The 18,694-nt window shown below is 44.0% G+C and overlaps 1 protein-coding gene across 1 annotated transcript in view; it reads left to right on the top strand.

Annotated features, from left to right (window-relative positions):
* The window catches only part of NET1 (neuroepithelial cell transforming 1), a 51,985-nt gene that overhangs the window by 20,938 nt on the left and 12,353 nt on the right, over positions 1–18,694 (top strand). Inside the window, exons 2-3 of the mRNA XM_021384264.1 lie at positions 5,617–5,683; positions 11,422–11,481. Of these exons, the coding sequence (XP_021239939.1) occupies positions 5,617–5,683; positions 11,422–11,481 (127 nt within the window). The remainder of the gene's footprint in view (positions 1–5,616; positions 5,684–11,421; positions 11,482–18,694) is intronic.

Here is an 18,694-nt window from a genome sequence, read left to right as displayed (position 1 = left end):
CTGCATCCATCCCAACCTACACTAGTAAAAGGATTCCGATGTTTATTCAACGAGGGCATTGAACAATGACTGTTTCCTTAGCCTGGCTTCATGCGAAACAATTGAGCCTGCCCACTGGCTTTTATCAATATGTTATCTACTAAATCACCCAAACTTCCTCTATTAAGATTATTGGGGCCTCATCGCCTTCCCTGCTATGTTGCCGAACTGGTTTTGTGCTCAGGAGTTCCCCAGCTTCCCTCCATTTAACTACCTGGTTTTCTAACTGTTTGCAGGCCAGCTTGAGAATATTATAAATAGACGTGCACTCTTTTCAGGTTAAGAATGTTTCATAACTCACCTCTTTATGGACCACCAGCATGGCAACTTTGATTTTAGCAAGCAGTGAAAAGATTTACTTTTGGCAAGACGGCAGCGTCATCCCTTGCTGGTAAGCAGCCTGGAACATTCATTTCTCAAAGCAAACAGAGGGCACCAAAACAGAATTGTTTGTTCTCTCTGTACAGTCTCAACACTATTGCCCCTCCCCTGCCCTTGGTTGGGAGAGATTTTCTTTGCCAACGTGTTGCCGCAACGTTTTACATCTAGAAAATTATTTTTGTCTGTTCACGCAATCTTCTTCGTAACTCCAAAGTTGTTCATTGCTTTGAAATGTATTAGCCAACTATCATTAACTCTTTCTGCTTGTCTCGAGCCCTGACAAGATAAGAAAGAGGCTGGGCCCTCTTTTCTTGCATATCTGCTCATCCTGCCATCAACGAGAAAATGATGGCAGAGACAGTCTATCAAGAAGAATCTTTTTCAAGAAACTCAGGAAGTGACGGAACGCAAATTTAGTCTTGGTTTGGGTGACACAGCAGTAATTTCTACGGTTGTCTCTGCAACAGGGCTGTTGCAACATTTTGCTGTAAACACAGCAATTAACTACATCCAACTGTTGGCACCAACACAATGCTTTCTTCTGCTGTCTTCAGGAACTAAAACATTACATCAAAGCCACTCTGCACTTCTTTCAATTAATCATGCAGTGTTTTGAGCGATGACCTACAGTGCTGTGCTCCACCACGCAGCTCTGCTTCTTCTCCTGCTGTGTGGTGAGATGTGTTAGGTAAAACTTCCAGGATTGCTCTTGCGATCATCACTGACCTTGCTTTCACCAGCGCTGTCTTCACGTTCTTGAGGGACCTTGCAAGGGATGCCCAGCTGAGCGCTGCAATCATGAGTCATCGATTTGTACATAATACACGTGGTAATCATGCAGATGACTAAATTTGGCTCTGTATTTTTGGAGAGCTTTGCAGGCTTAAGCAGTAAAGCTACAGGCAGAGCTGGAGGATAAAATTCTGCAGGCAGTTGTCCCAGTGATTTCTGCTTAATTGATACCTCATCGTGGCTTGGTTAGCAAGCAGTGACTGGAGAAGGGATACAGGCAATACGTGTGATGAAGTTTGAGATGGTGGAAGCCACTTTTCCTAAAGGTCTTTTTTCCACTTAGCACCAAGGTCTGCTGCCCTCAGTGTCCAACCCCAACAGTTCCTGGCAGATCACAACTCCCTGTGCTTGGCCAAAGACTTGAAAAGGAAGGGGGTTCAGTTAAGAGCTCTTTACACCACAACAGGCTTATTCCTATTAACAAAAGATTGTTGAGAAATGTCTGGTACCAAGACCTGTAAGAAATAAGGATATTCCAGCACCACTGTAGGTGTTGGCACGTGGGAAGGAGCATTTTCTGACTTCTACTCTGCCCTCTTATCCTCTTGATTGAGTCCTCTTAGAGGACCATTGGAAAGAAGGAAAGAGCAGCCAGTCTACAACCTGTTCTGTTATTGCAGAGGATACGTGTTGGGCACTTGAAGAACTGAAGGGAACTTTTTCATTGGGTTGGATGCTTCTGGATTGCCTGCCTTTCGTGGTGACTGAACAAAGAAGAAAGTTTAGATGGTGGACTGGCAGGTGGAGAGATTTCTCTCCATCTCTGTTGGACAACTGGAAACGGAAACCAAGCTGTCAGTAGACTTTTGAACCTTGGTCCTAACTCTTCTCCTCACCCCTATGACTCACTTCTAAATGCTAAGAAGGCTTGCAAGTTAGTGCCTCTCATACACAATGATTCCTCCTTCTCATGAAAGAACAGTAGCTGTGTACTCTTGATATTGGGCAATAGCAGTAGGGAAGTTAATACCTGTATGATGGTCTCTGTAAGTTGTTTTCTGGGTAGATTTCCAACAGACACTGAGAAAGGCTTTTTGCAAGGGCCACTGTGGGAGGCACCTCACACAATTAGCTAAATGATCCCCACCGCAGCTTGAGCAGAGGGGAAAATGAAACACTGCATAGGCAATCCTGTGAGGCACATTGCCTTATAATGCACAGGCTAAAATTAAACACTGCTTTGGATTGAAATCCTGTTATAATGGCTACATAATTGGAAGGAGATGTGTAAATGGAAATTTGCACAATTACTTTACAGCAATTTCTTTAAGCCTATGAGAGTTAAGGATGTGATGATTGTGTAGAACACCTTTACATTCGAGCTTTTTGAAAAGCTGCTATTGCCAAACTGACTTGCTTAAACCTCATCCCCATTTGGAACTGAGTGCATTCATACAAGTGGGCCAAGCTGCATCTTGTTCTCCATGGCAGCTCTGTGCCTGCCTTCCCACTGCTCCCCCAGTGCAGGGAACCCCAGACAACACAGCTGGGACAGCAACCCACATACATACTGGGATGACTGGGAGCTGCTCTGAACAGTTTACAAGCCTCATGTGGCTTCCAGCTCACCACTTGGCCACCTCTGTTGTCTGAGATGGAGATAATAAAATCACGAAATAAAATCATACTCCTGTTTCCTGCATGAAAGCTCATGCCTTCATCAGATCCTGAGGCTTGCCCATTCTGGTGGCTCTTTATAGCTGCACAGGGCACGGTTTGCAAACTATTACTGATCTCTTTACTTTTCTATCTGTACTCAAGGAGAGTTCAATCAAATTTTACTCTTGGCAGCCAAGCAGGTTGTGATTAAACAGTGAGGATTTTTCTTTCTCATGAGAAAAAAAAATTACTCTATTTTAAATTTCAAAGAAATCCATTGCTTGTTCCCAGATTTTTTTTTTCTCGAGCACTATGTACTCTTTTTAATCCCAAAGAATGTTCCCTTCTAGAAGTTTCTTCCCCATCCAGTGTACTGGTATGCAGCTCTTGGAAATGCCACCTTCCTTTCTGGAGCTGTATCACAGACAAAGTGATTGTATTGAAAGCTTTTGGCTGATCCTAAAGTACCTGAAAGTGGTGTGGTCTAAGGAATAATTTCCTCTGGCTTTATGTAAATTGTAATGCACGCATATGGTACTTTGAAAAACCTTGGTTTTTTATATTTATATATTTTATACTTCTTAGGTATTTTAGATATCTATATATTTAAATATCTAAACACGCATGGATATATAACACATATTTAATATTCTAACCACTTTAAATCTTCCAGCTTTGTGATTTTCCACTGACGCTGCTTACTTTGCATTTTCACTGCTCACATTGTGGCTGCTGTGCTCAAACCATTGGCACAACTGAAATGTTCCCTAAACTAATCCTAAGGGGACATTGGCCTCCCCAGAACCTGCAGGAAAGTGTTGTTCCTACTCCATGCTCTTGTGTCTGGCAGACCCATTTCTTCATCACAGCTGAGGAGTGAAGATGCCCTTCTTGCACAGGGTGGTTCCATCTTCTTGGTACCAGGTACCAGTTTTGGTACCTTGCATCATTCAGGTTGCTCAGAGAAGCTGTGGATGCCCCATCCCTGAAGGAGCTCAAGGCCAGGTTGGATGGGGCCCTGGGCAGCCTGAGCTGCTGGGGGGCAACCATCCCATGGCAGGGGTTGGTGCTGGGCAGGCTTTGGGGTCACTTCCAACCCAGCCATTCTATGATTCTATAATCTTTAAGGTCCCTTCCAACCCATGGTCAGGCTGGACGGAGCCCTGGGCAGCCAGATCTGGTGGGTGGCAACCAGCCCACAGCAGGAGGCTGGGGCTGTATGGGCTTTAAGGTCCCTTCAACACAAGCCATTCCGTGATTCTATGATCTCTAAGGTCCCTTCCAACCCAAGTCATTTTATGATTGTGCAGTCATCTCAAGAAATAAAATCTGCTGCCCTCCCTGGAGTCAGGAGTCAGAACCAGCTCAGGCATTTAGCAGTTGGTTGGATGTCTACTCAAGCAAGTAAAATAGTCTTCAAGTCACTTGTATTAACAGAAGTACACTAAGCAAAGGGTCAGCACAGAAACTCATTTTTGGGAGGAATCTGCTAATATGAACTCACCTCTGTAGCGTAAACCATCTGCATAAAACGTTTATCTCATCTCTGACAGCATCTCGTTTTCCTTCACGTCTTTCTTCCAGGATGGTGCAGTTCACAATACATTTATCTTGGTGCTCACTGAAGTGCTGAAGTATTTTCTGGGTGGTTGACTTATATTTTCCAAATACCAATCCGGAACACTGCATCCTGCACAAACCTTTTACAGACAAATGCTTTTTCTCTTCTGATACGGGGAGCTGTTGACGTTAAACGCTACTTGTGCTCTGGGTGATGAATTTTCAGCAATGCCTGAGCAATGCTGGTGCGTAAGTCCCCTGAAAGTCGGAAGGATTTGCATTCCTATATTCTTTCCAGGTTTTTGAAAATCCTGTGGGATCTCAGCATGAAGAAGAAAGATGCAGCTGGCGGGGAGATGCCTTTTCTGTCTGAATTTCTGACAGCAAAGGGGAAAAGTTCTCCCCATTCAGTAAGGCAGCTGGCTGTCTTTGAAAAAAAGTGTGTGGTCCATTTGGGACTAAAGTTCTACATGCAGAAACTCAATGACAGACAAAAAGGTTTCTCCATACTACAGCCAGAATAAGCTTTAAAAAATAGTTACTGGAAACATACCTTAAGTCCACCAGACAGTGAAAGTTGGAACGTAACTTGTTTGCTTAACTCCGTGCTAGTACAATAAATGACTTGCATAAGGCAATTCGTTTACCATTGTTCAAAGAGCATGGATTATACAAACGGTCCATTGTATGTATTACTTTCTGGTGGCTTAACTTTCTTGGATCGAGAATGACTTCATGAAAGACCACGACTCAATTCCTGGTTGTAACTTTATGGGAAACTACAAGGCTGCATTGTCAAAGGTGCAGTTTGGTGCTTCCTTTCGTTTCAGCTTCATTAACCTTGGAAAATGAGGTCACAATATTATTATTTTTTATTATTATTATTATTATTTTATCCTTCCTCTTGGTCAGATTTAAAACAATTGCCAGATTTGTGGTCAAAGAGAGATTTTCCTCCCAAGCAGCCTGTAGGGCCCAGTGGGAGGACTCTGCCTGCCTCTGCTGCACGGGGTCATTTCTTAGAGTAAACCAGGATTTTTAATCTAACTCCTGCAACTCTCACAGGGAATACTCACAACCCCTTTGGTCTCTCCTTCCCAAAGACTGTTCTATGTCATTGTCTTTGAGACTTTGGGGCTAGGAGCTGAGGGCCTGTGGTACCATCAAAGCTGAGGAAAACAGATGTAGTTTATTAATGCAGCAAACCGTAAGTTATTTACCTTAATCCTTTTTTTCTGCTCACAGGTACCCACTGAGACGAGGCAGCTCTTTCACATTTCTCACTCCAGGACCACACTGGGACTTCACTCTGGTGAGTAAACCACCGGTGGGTGCACATGAACAAAATCAGAAATAGGGATGTGAAGGTTCCGCTGCCTGGAGAGGAAAAAAAATCAACAGATTCCTATCTCTTCCTGGATAGACATGTACATTCTGAGGCACTGAGACTCCCGAGCTTTAGCTGGAGGGTGCTTTTCACACACAGGGGTGAAGAGAAGGCAGGATATCATGGAGATTATGATTTCTTCATAGGCCTCTTACTTTCTGATGTGTTTCAGCAGATCATAGAATCATAGAATTAGCTAGGTTGGAAAAGACCTACAAGATCATCCAGTCCAACCGTCCACCTACCACCAATAACCCCACTAAACCATGTCTCAACACTGTATCTAAATGTTTCTTGAACACCTCCAGGGACAGTGACTCAACCACCTCCTTGGGCAGCCCATTCCAGCACCTGACCACTCTTTCTGAAAAGTAGTGTTTTCTAATGTCCAGCCTAAATCTACCCTGGCGCAACTTGAGGCCATTCCCCCTCGTTCTGTCAGTAGTTACAAGAGAGAAGAGGCTGACCCCCAGCTCACTACAACCTCTCTTCAGGTAGTTATAGAGAGTGATAAGGTCCCCCCTGAGCCTCCTCTTGAGCCATCATAGAACCATTAAGGTTGGAAAAGACTTCTAAGATCACCAAGACCAACCGTCAGCCCATCACCACCATGCCCACTAACCATATCCCTCAGTGCCACATCTCCACACTTCTTGAACACCTCCAGGGACAGTGACTCCACCACCTTCCTGGGCAGTGTGTTCCAATGCCTCACCATTCTTTCTGAGAAGAATTTTTTTCCTAATATCCAACCTGAAAAAAAAAAAAAGGAAAAAAAAAATCTGCTAACCAAACGGGCAATGGAATAGCAAGATGTAAAACATGGTGTAAAAGTGAAGATTTTTTTCTTAAACACAAAAATCTGTATTTTATTTGGTATAGAGACTACTTAAAACAAATGTGTGGCCTTACTGCTGCAAGACTTGTACTCTTCTTTCCATCCTATAACAGGCATCCCTTATTAGGGAGGTGGTTCACATCTGGCTTCAGCCTCTAGAGCTGATAGGGAAAGATGGACCACCTTGGAGAATGGTTCAGAGGACTTTCATTGGGTATATCTGATGCTTCTTAATTAAGTCTGCCCCTTTCATGCACTGAGGATTGCAATGTGATTAGTCAGCTGAAGTAGGTGCTGTGGATAGAAATGTCGTCCTATCTTAAAGCTCATTTCCACGAGCCACCTAAGCTGACCTGACCCTGCTGTCCCTGGAAGCAGTGATCCCATCGTTGGCCAGAAAAAATGACCTGGCTGAAAAACTTTGCCTTACCAAGAAGAAAACAAAATGTTTTGGATGAGCTGATCCAGATGACTGCACAAGCTGTATTATTCTCGTGCCAGTGTCGGCACGAAAAAGGGAGTGACAACATGTCTAGGGGTGGGGAAAAGGACAAGACTACCTTTTATGAAGGAAATCCTATCTAAAATCAGCTGGAACTTCTTAGGAAAGCACGTATGTAGACAGGCACTTTGCTGCCTGCGCCTTGAAGGGCAGCCACGTGCAATTTTGAGGCTGCACAAACACCAGACCAGTGTGGGAGTAGAAAAAGAAAACCTGATGGTTTTTGCTTAATTTTAGAAACTTTCATCTAGTGACTACAGCGACATTAAACGTATTCATTTGAATATTACCAAGCCCTAGAAATTATATTCTTTCAGAATGAAAAATATTGTACTGTATCATCAGAAATCAAAAGTATTTTTGATTGAGTTTCAAGTCGTTCCTGTTCTCTCTTTGTTTTCTAAGTCTGCTTTTATTTGGCTATACTCATCTTCCATTAAAATCTCTGTTACAGTTAGAATACATTGCTAGGCTTTGTAGTCATAACATAGACTGCAAAAAGCAAAGAAACTGTTTGAAGGACTTGCCTGCTTATCTGCATTTCTCCCTCATCATCCTGGTCTGCCACGTCTCCCTCCAAGCCTAAATAGCTTTATTTATAGCTACAGTGAGCACCCCTGAGCTCCAGACCAAGTCTGGAGATCCCGACTTTCCTGTGATTACCTGGAAGTTAATCTTGGACAGATAAACCTACCACTGGAAGGCAAGAAAACAGAGGAGAGAATGAATAATGACGGAGAGTGCATCTCAGTCGCTGAGCAGACATACCCTTGCTACATGGCCTAGGACCAGTTCTCTGCTCAGAGGCTTTGCTGATGTAATTACACTGACTTATACTGACCAAAGCATTTATTTTGGCAGCAGCCCATAGGCAAGCAAGAACTGCCCTTTTCCCTGTGTCATCTCTCCCATGTGCAACACAGTGCATTTTGTTCCCCATAACCACCACCAAGTACTCATGTGCTGAGCACAAATAGCATCTCTCCGTGCCTTAGTTTGTGCAGTTCTTCAGCCAACAGCCTATAAAATGTACCTGGCCTGAGTCGGGGGTAGTGAGTAACTAAACCAAATGTCATAGAATCATTGAGGTCGTTTTCATGCCTGCAGAGATGGGGTGGATTTAAAGAGAAGGACCAATGCATGTGCTACACAACGCTGAGACAAGACCAATGCAATCCAGGGCAAAACACAGATTTGTTTGATTTGGAAGGGACCCTTAAAGGCCATCTAGTCCAACTCCCCTACAATGAACAGGGACACTGACAGCTTGATCACGGTGCTCAGAGCCTGCTCCAGGGATGGAGCATCCAGCACTTCTCTGGATGGCTTCAGACTGGAAGCAAGGTTACTCACAGTCTGCTTTCCCTTCTTCCTCTCCATTAAGAAGGATGCACTTACGAGAAACCAACATTTGATTTTTGTTGTTTTAACAACAAAGATGCATTCCTCACCCAGCACCTTATTGGTGTTTTCAGGTGGGCAGTAATCAACACAAAAACAGGCTGATCCCTAAATAAAAAAAGAATTCTGCTTTCATGCAAAAGCCCTTAGTATTGAGTAAGGAAAACTAGATGACTGGAATGGTTTGTGAACCGCATTCTCAAAAAGCACTCCTGGAGCTTTAATTAGAATCCTTGAAATGTAATTAACATTCATGCTCATGGCGTTGATTAGGTGTCTCTAAAATAGGACAAGGTGAAGTGGTTTCAAACTAAAAGAGGGGAGATTTAGATTGGACACGAGGAAGATTTTTACAATCAGGATGGCGAGGCACTGGAATAGGTTGCCCAGAGAAGTGTGGGAAGCCCTGTCCCTAGAGACATCCAAGGTCAGGCTGGACAGGGCTCTGAGCAACCTGATGGAGCTGTAGGTGTCCTTGTTCACTGCAGAGGAGTTGGACCAGATGACCTTTAAAGGTCCCTTCCAACTCAAAAGTTGCTATGAATATTTTGATTTCCCCTTCTGCTTTGCTTTTTTTTAATGCTTCTCCTTTACAGTCCCTCTTTGAGAGCCTAAATCAGGTCTCACGGCTTTTACAGTTTAATAACTTTCGTCGGAGTAACTTTTTCCACATGACTTGAGTTTCATGAGAAGGTTAAAGTACCAGATCCCTGATTGCAACCGTCTCTAGAGTGTGAGAAAACAGGACCGTAGCCGTTGCTTTTCTGTCATGTGGCTTTAAACACCCAGGTTGGAGCAGTCTGAAGAGGCAGTTTTCCTGGAATCTGTTTCTGTTTTGGCACCGCACAGGAATGATACAGCTGGCTCCGTACTCAAACGTCTAAGTTTTTGTATGAAACTATATTGGGCAAAGGAAATGGGGTCCGGCCAATGCAATACTTATTGCATAAGTCTAGCCAGTTTAAAAACAAAACTTTGGCCTTCCTTTCGTGTCTGGGCTTTGGTCTGGAGCTGTATGTTAAAGATGTTAATATACTCAAGTACATAAGGAACGAATAATATTCAGACCAGGAAGGCGTGGTGTCTTTGTCTTTGTTGCAAGTTCTCTTCTGTTAAATAGATGCTAATATCTTTGACTTACATATGGGAAATATAATCTGCAGACCAAAAAGGTGTGGTTATAGCAGTCTTTTATTGTAGGTTTTGATAAATAACCAACCCTGAATGTTTTACTAAGCCTAAAAAACAAATGTCTGCATTTCCATGTGTTCTCAAGGCTGCCAAAGTACTGTTCAAAAAATATGGAGTGTGCTGGGACATTAATTCCATGTCAACGCTACAAATTTGGTCAGACAGAATGTCTAACATGAGAATAATTTTCCTCTGCAGTTAGCAAGGATCAGCGAAGGGGCTCAGTGACGTGACAGAGGCAGAATCTTGTCTTCCCAAACACAAAACAGAAACACTGCTTGAAGTAATTGGAGAACTTTGTACTTGAATCCAATTATTGAGCTAGTTTGATCAACTGAGGAAAAAAAAAAGACCACCACACTAGCACCCCCAGTAAAAGAAACTTGTCAGTGAGCTTCTATATCTCGCCATTAAATACATGTATTTAATTTTGTAGTTAAATGGTAGAGCTAGCGTAATGTGGACTGGTGAGAAAACACATTAGAGCCTAAGAATGGTAGGAAAGCCTAACGTGGTATGAAAGGACTAGCAAACCAGAGAACAGGTTTGGGAAAACCCTCCAGGGAAGCTGGACGTCCCCTCAACAGCATCTGATTTTCAAAGAAACCATGGGAGGTGGACTGGTCAACGTTTAAAAGTAACTTAAATACCTGTAGTCAAATACATTTACAGTGACGACAAACGTCTATTCAAGCTGAAACTTTTAAGTTATTTGAATAGATTATCAAGTTCTAAGAAAACAGAAATTGCCTATTTGCACCTGTTGGACTGGCAAAGCACAAGGAGCAGAAATTTGCTGAAGTTCAGAGCAGAACTGTGGTAGTAGTTCCCTCTGCAGCTGCACTGAGGCAGTTCTCTCCACTTCAGGTCAATGTCTAATCTGTTAAACAGGCCAATAACATGTAGGCCAATGTAAAAACACAACGTTGTTTTTGACTTCCATTGTTCTTAGTGAAGTGGGAGAAGGTGGATGGGCTCTACTCATTTTCTAATTTTGAGCGACAAGGGTCAAACACGGGATGAAAATGAGCAACAAGTTTTATGGGTGACCAAAGAATTTATGCTGTGACCCATGTTTTTTTTTTTCCAAAAAAAGGTAATTTCCAGGATGGCACAGTCTAACAGGATGAATCCATGTTTAGTTTTCTATTATCTGGATAGTGTAAAAATAACACCGAAGCCCAGATAGTACAGAAATAGTGGGAGGTATCAGGAAGCTCAGTGCAGATGTCTTTGATCATGGTTCCACCAGCTTGTGCTCTTCGGAAAGGAAAATAGCTGAGAACACCCCAGCCAAAAGCCCCATCTTTCTTCCACAAACATGCTTACTCTTTTAGCCCATTGCATTCCTAACAGGGATGCTTCAGCCACAGCTGTCTGCTGGCCCTGTCCACAGTAATTAATTAAACAGGTGATCTAAAAGCTCTCACATACATGCGTGCAGCTCTTTAACTAACCTAGTGCAGAACTGCTTTATGCAAGACAAAATCTATGAATCTCTCAGCCACAAATCCCTGCCAGGCTGATGATTAACCATAATAAGATTTAGATATAGTATCTTCTGGTGTCCTCTTAGAGACCTCAAATCCTAATAATCACCAAGCCTGACCCCCTTGATATCTAACTCTTTCAAAAAGCCCAAGTTTATTGCTGACTATAACAAAAAAAGCAGAGCCTTATTTCTGACTGCAGATCAAGTGCACAGCTGTAACTTGGTTTCATTTCTTACAGAAGAGGAAACGCCGAGAGAAAGACGATGATGTCGTCAGTCTTTGCAGCCTTGACTTTAAGGTAAGGAAAACATGTTGCTCTAAGTATTGTGCAACCCCAGTGGCTCGTACTGGGTAATGCCATACTCGCTGTGTTTGCATTTCACCGTCAACAGCGTAGAGACAGGTACAGCTGTGTTGGCTCTTGGCTACACCTCTGGGGTGGGCTGAGTCCTGCTGTGGATATCCATAACACTGCTTGTGATCTCCTCTTTTAATCATCTGAATCCTAAATCCACCGCCGTTTTAGTGGTGTGTGAAATGAATGCGTGTAAACTGCACTTAGCAAGAACATAAGCATTTTCAAGTGATGGGAAGAAAAACTGCGCAAAGCCCCTTCAAATGCACTTCATTGTATTGCAAACAAGCTGGACTGGCTGGGTGGTAAATTGTCCGTAAGGCTGAGGATTAAAGTGGCTTAAAAAGTTGAGGGTGGGGAGTTGTATCTCTTTCCACGGACAACCCAAGCTCGGTTTTGTGAACGGGAAACGGCTTCCAACTCTCCATCCACCCTGAAGATCTCACCGTCATTTCTCTGAAGGAGGGAAGGAAGAGAAATAGGGAGCTATTGAGGTGAGAGTTAACAAGTGGGTTTTACAGTTAATAAACTGGAATTAGAAGTAATTTGTTAGTGGGGAATTTCCTGCTTGACCTAATGACCAGCTCATCCTCTGTTGTTGACACTCACTTTGCATTTGTGCATTATTTATGAGCCTAACTTAGCCTGGCTACTGCTGGCAGTGTTCTGTGGCTGATTGTCCTAACTCTGGGCTTCGACCTCTCTAGACTAGATCTGCTCCAGATAAGACCATCCCTTTGATTACCTAGTAGGGAAGGAATAGATTATCTGCAGAGGGCTCTGACACAGCAGTGCTGATGCCTCTGAAGTGAGTGTGTTTTGGGACTTGTTTTGTTTCTGAGGTCTTTCTGGTTTTCTGATGCAGATGGCAGCGCTATGGCTAGGAAAGCTGCCCTCAGGGAAGAGGATTTTCTTTTTTTTTTTTGCTTCATTTGAATCGGGCTATGTTTTTGGGTGCTGGGCAAAATTGGATAAATTAGAGATTCCCCCGCAAGGCAATCACTTGAAAGCAAAACTGAAATATCAACAATAGTTTGTGTACTGGCCTTTTAAGAGTTTTAACTGGAATCTTCCAAGAAGAAGGGAAATCCCAAGGCTAAAGCAGTCAAAGTTCAGACTGCAGCTTTTGTTTAAGCTGACTTTTTACCTTATTGTTTTGAAAGGGTCAGGCTCTCGGGGATATTTAAGAGTTTGAGGCACACCCACCAAACACACTCTAGTAGCCTTGTTAAAATACGTTAATGGTACGGATTGGGTTGTCCTCTGCAGGCTTTTTGATACCAATCCTCAAGGTTATTAAAAGTTTTAAAAGCAATGCAATCAGCTATTTATAGTTACATTTTCAAAACACGTCACTGGGACTTTAGAGTCTCATCACGCACTTATGCAGCAGTATAGATTATATTTTGCTCTGTCTAGGTTTGACGAGGGTGAACCAATTGGGTAAAATTTAGCTCCATCAGACACAGATGTATCTGTTTCTTTAATGAAATAAGGCCTCAGAAGAATTTCGAGATAATTTAAGAATGTTATGTGTAGGTTAGGTCATACATTGTTTACCCCCATCTTACAGATGGGAACTGATTTTCAGAGTTTGTCTATATTAAGTGTCTCACTCCATCACGTAGCTCTTTTTTCAGCTCCACTATCTCACCCAGCAAATATAGCTCAGCTGACAAGCTGCTGTTTTGTAACCAAGTTTTGCCTGTATGCTGCATTCACGCTCCTATTAGACACACTTGTGCTGGCAAAACTACCTAGTGTAGATGGTGATCTTGTTTTGGAGCACCCAAGTATCCAACCTGGCACCCTACCCACTGAATCTTTTTAAAATATAGGTAGAGAAGGCTTTATTTAATTTGGATGTGTACCTGCTTTTCTGAAAAGATTGAGCCATCCTTTAATGATGTTGAAAACTCACATTTTTAGATAGTTGTTCCACATAGCAGGAAGATGATATGCAAAATGACAAGGGAGATCACACCAGCCCAGACGGTCTGCAGTGCTCAGGCTATTCCTGTTCATTTTGTCTTGTTAACCTACTCCTTGCCCCCACAGTCCTGCTCCACAATGAACCAGATCTCTTAGGCCTGTTAAGCTTCTTACTTGACGTACAGCCTAAAACACTCCAAAGATTGCCAAAATATGAGTGAGAAGTTATAACCTGAGAATGCAGGTAGAGCATCTGCTTCCTTCAGTGCAGGGCCCACCCTTTCTCATGTGCCAAAACACCCTTCCTTTGGGGCAAAAGGAGGTGTTTTCTGCCCGGATCATTTCCATACAACGTGCATTATTGATGATTGTCTGGGTAAGACAGAAGGGAAAACTGCAGTTCAGGGACTCAAGCAAGAAATTGAGAACAAGAATTTGTTAAGCAAATCTTTACGCTTCAATACCGAAATTGATTTTTGCATTTCAGGTAGGTTTCTGAGCTACTTTTTTGCTAGTTGATTGCCTGTTACCCCAGTGAAGTAAGGTGGTGAATGATTCATGGGAGGAAGAGGGACTGTGTTTTTTGAAGGTGTGTGTATCTTGATGTTTGTTAGCAACTGGATAAATACTTTCCAGTATATGACAAGGAATACCCGGACGTGATAGTGTATTTTACCTGAGGCAAAACGAAGCCAGGCTGAGTAATGCTGTAAGAATCATGTCTGGTCTGCATGGTGTTTTCTGGTGGTTATAGGATGTCTTTTTAAGGCTTAGGAGGAGGGATTCCGCAGAGGAAGTGAAGTCGTAGCAAAGACCCTTTTATGAACCTCCATGTTGTGGCCTCTCCAAGCCTTACTCACCTTCTGGGACCAGTTGTGTGAATATTACTCATCCTGCATGAGACAGGAGTCCAGCCCAAACAAGCCCTGGAGCTGTACTGGTGTTGGCAGCAGAGAGAGACTGTGACGATAAAGCTGACAGCGACCATCTCTCCAGGGAAGGCAGATAAACCCTGAACGTTTTTAAGGCAGAAAATGACTTGGAAAGAAGAGGAAGGGGGAGAAAGAATCTCTACGTGTCTGCATTCTTGTTGGTCCAGATCACCGAGGGCCATCAGTGAGTGTCTTTCCATGGTCGGAATCCCCAGAAGCAGCTTGGCTTGAGGCAGGGCTAACACAGCCAAAAGAACATCAGCAAATAATGCAAGAAAGTGCAGCTGTAAGATCTTTCTTTAGAATCTATATCCACAAGCTTTAAAGAGAGAACACAAACAGTCTCTCCCTCCTCCATTTCCCCCTCCCAAAGATACAACGGCCGTAGAGGACTTTTATGGGAATTTTATTGGCGTGTCTGATTCATGCAAGAACGTGCCCTTGCATAAGTTACAAATTTGTATTTGGAAGCAGACTTTGATCAAAACGAACATCGCTGGCATTGGCCGCGCTTTGCAACTGAAAAACAACATTTGGCACGTGAGCAGGTTGGGAGCTGAAGTCAACTTCTCGCTCCATTACCCTGTTGTTAGGGCAGACGTTGTGTTTAATAATATCACAGGCTTGGAAGGTTTGTGTTCTCTGGCGTTGCATTCATATTCATAAGATGGAAATTGCTTTGCTAGCCCGAGCGCACAAACATTCAGTTGAGGGACGGTTGAGGTAACCCTTTCTACCAAGCTCTGCAAAATGCTGTAGGTCGTGTTTCAGTAAAAATGCAATCTGCATTGTGGGCTGGGCTTTTTTCCTACTTAGAACTGGATAATGGAGCTGAATGGCAGCTAATTATAGTGACCTCCCACCATCCAAAATAAATGCTGGATTCCTGACCGGCTCATAAACATTTCAGATGACCCAATAGTCTCTTGATGGGTCATGGGCTACTTTTGCTCATTTTCCAGAATACTGCTCCGAATTCGGCTCTGAATATAAATATCAGGGAGTGGAATGTTAAACACAGCTCATGGATGGTAAACAGTGTTGTGTACAGCAGCAGGGGTCTGACTGCTCCGGGTACGTGAAAATGTACGGAAGATGACTGCCTGTGGAGTTCTTATTTATTCCAGTCCTTGGATGTTCTGCATGTTCTGCTATATATAGCACATTCAGAATAGCTGTAATGTTAGTTTTTAGTTGGATTTCAGTTCCTAGTAAGCGGGATTTCGAACTGTACACACACAACAATGGAAATGAACGCGCTATGAATGTAATGGATGCTTTCGTTTTCTGCGAGACTTCAAGCCGCCAAAGGGATTAAAATGTCGCAGGTTCTTTCTTTGAAGAAATTGAATCCAGATGTCAGTCACGTTGGAGGCATCCAGGACCTGTGAAAACTGGGAAAAGTGCCCACTGAGAAATAGAGGAATACCCCCTGCCTCTGGGCTGCCGTCGTGCACCAGCTCGGGGCTTTTTCTCCCTGGGCAGTGGCAGAACTGAGATCTTTTGTCTTGGGCTCCTGCCTGCAGCAGCAAAGATGCTTCTCGTAGGGTTTGGTATAAAACAAAGCAACCTGAAGTGCCCTGGCCGATGGCTGGGGCTCTGTAACCTGGGCAGACTTGAGATGCGAGGACACTGAGGGTGCTGTAATGACTCTTCCTTTGGATACAGCCTGAAAATCACATTGCAGAGCTGCTAGGATTTTATATTAACTGTGTCTGCCTGCCGTTGTCACACATGATTTCCTTGTGCGCTGCCAAAAGAAGAGACAGAATATCAGGTCATGAGTGCTGGCCATCCTGGACACAGGTGCTAGAGGACATATTCAGCTGTAGGGCAGCATTCCTGCTGCCACGAGAGGTCTGCACAGCACGCTTGGCAACCCCTGTCACTAGCCAAATGCCACATGTAGCTTAAGCAACTGAGTGTTTTTCTAGCAGTGAAAACTTAGATCTGTCAGGAACTGCACGCTGGAATTTGGATGTGTATTTCCTTAGGAGTTCATCATTTCTAATCTAAAATGTATTTGATGATGCTTTGGGGGCTAAAAGAACAAAAGAACATGTGAGTACCCCCAAGATAACTTTTATTTAGTAGCAGCCCCACACAGAATAACACACAGGAGCAAAGAATGTAGTAGGTGTGAAGCTGCCCAGGACTTCAGGCAAACGTCTCAGTGTAACAGCAGTCCACTCTTCTGCACGGAAATACAAACCAAGCTGAAAATGAGTGTCACTGAGATCCAGGTGATTCCTCTGTCACTCAAACTCTTCCTGACTCCCTAATTTGATGATAGCAGGACAGGAGTCACCGAGGCATTTCACTCCTCGAAGTGAAAATTCACATTTGAGTATAGGTGAGGAATGCTATTAATACCCACTGGCAGGAGAGCAGGAAGAACCGGTCTGTTTTCCGTCACCCCGTGCAGAGACCAGCCAGGCAGCGTTCTCGTGGCTTCGGATCCACAGCGTGGGCCAGACCCTACCCAGAGCCCAAAGGGGTTGGAGAAGGCACAAAGGCATCTGGGGCCAGGACAGAGGGGTAAGGGGGCACTGGGAACACAGCGAGATGCTGTTGGGTAGAAGAAAACCGTCTGGGCTAGATTTTGTGTAGGGTACAGATCCATAAGTCAGGCTTCATTGCTTCTGCTGCACAAGGAATGATTTTCCTTTCTTTTTTTCATTTGCTTTGGCTTTAATCGGAGTACCACAGCTTTGCTCACTGCATCTTGCTTGTGTTGTAAGTGGAGCAGAGGCAGTGAAGCAATGCACAGGTATCGTAGCACACTCTGAGCTGCTTGAAGGTCACACTGATGACATTGCTGTAGAGGGAACAGAATGAGCCTGGGAAACTGTGCAAGCTCTCCTTCTACCCTTGCTATCTTCAAGCTTCTCCAGATTTATTCCCTTCTCTGCATGCTCAGTGTTGCACATTGTTCAGTGAGTACCCATCACAGCTCTACTGTGCAGCTGGATTTTACCTTGAAACAGCTCTTGATGATCTACACAGAGGTCTACTCTAGTGTATAGCTGATGTACAGAAATCATCTCATCTGCTGTAGGGGCAGCTGGGAAATACTTGGTGTTCATTGTGTTGTATTAAAGCCTTCACCACCTCTTGTTTTGAATCAAGGACAGTTGTCCCGAGCAATAACCTCATCCAGGGCAATAATAACCCACCATCCAGGGCAATAACCCATCATCCAGGGCACGTAACCCATCATCTAGTGCATGTAACCCATCATCCAAGGCACATAACCCACTGCACATGCCATGCAAGGAGGCAGACAGGGAGCCCCGATGTGTCAGGCCAGAGCTTTAAGTTTCCAAACATGACTTCAGCAGTCTGCATCAGCCGGGGCTTGCATCACCACGGATGAGCCACCCTCACCAGGTGTCACGCAGAAACAGGGATCTCCCTGCCCATGAGCTGTCCCTTCCCCGAAGGCTCTGGAAGGAGGGGTACAATTTAACTCTTACGTCACAGAAAACACTCAATATGGCATGAAGTGCTTCAGGACACAGGAGGACATCACGTTCTGGTCCTAACGAGACTCATGTAAGTGCTGCCTTTGTGCATGTGACTGCTCCATGCCTTCCCTCCAACCTTCCTGGCTGTTTGTGTCCTATTTTTAGTTGACAGCCCATCTAAATCTATGAAAAAAGAGATGCCTGTCTGGGTTGGTAAGCATTCCCCCCTCCCAGTCCCTGGATCACAGATCCCAGGTCTTTCAAGTGAGTTTAACAAACCTTTGTCTTTAGGTTATAAGGGGAAGGGGGAATTTAGATACTCCCAAAAACCCCAATCAAACTCAGTGAACGGTTTGCCAGACTCACAGTCCTGCTGGTTATTTGTTGTCTTAAAAACAGTTGACTTCATTAATCAGGATTAGCCCCATCAGAGACTCTATGGAAACTCACTGTGCCTTGAGTTTCTGAGAATCCTCTGTTGGATGATCCCAAACATCCCACTCTCAGCTGAGGTTTATCCTATCACATCATAGAATCATATCACAGAATGGCTTGGGCTGGATGGATCCTTAAAGATTATAGAACCATGGGATGATTGGGCTGGATATATCCTTAAAGATCATAGAACCATTGGATGGTTGGGTTGGAAGGGACCTCAAAGCCCACCCAGCCCCAACCCCTGCCATGGGCTGGTTGCCCCCCACCAGATCAAGTTGCCCACCACCCCATCCAACATGGCCTTGAGCTACAGAGGAGGCACCAACGCTTCTCTGGGCAGCCTGTGCCAGTGCCTCACCACTCTCTAAGTAGACTTTCCTCCCAACA

This window comes from Numida meleagris, chromosome 1, assembly GCF_002078875.1.
Source record: "Numida meleagris isolate 19003 breed g44 Domestic line chromosome 1, NumMel1.0, whole genome shotgun sequence".
Lineage (NCBI taxonomy): Eukaryota > Metazoa > Chordata > Aves > Galliformes > Numididae > Numida > Numida meleagris.
The sequence above is the reverse complement of the archived record's forward strand: the minus strand, read 5'-3'. Positions and strand labels throughout refer to the sequence as shown.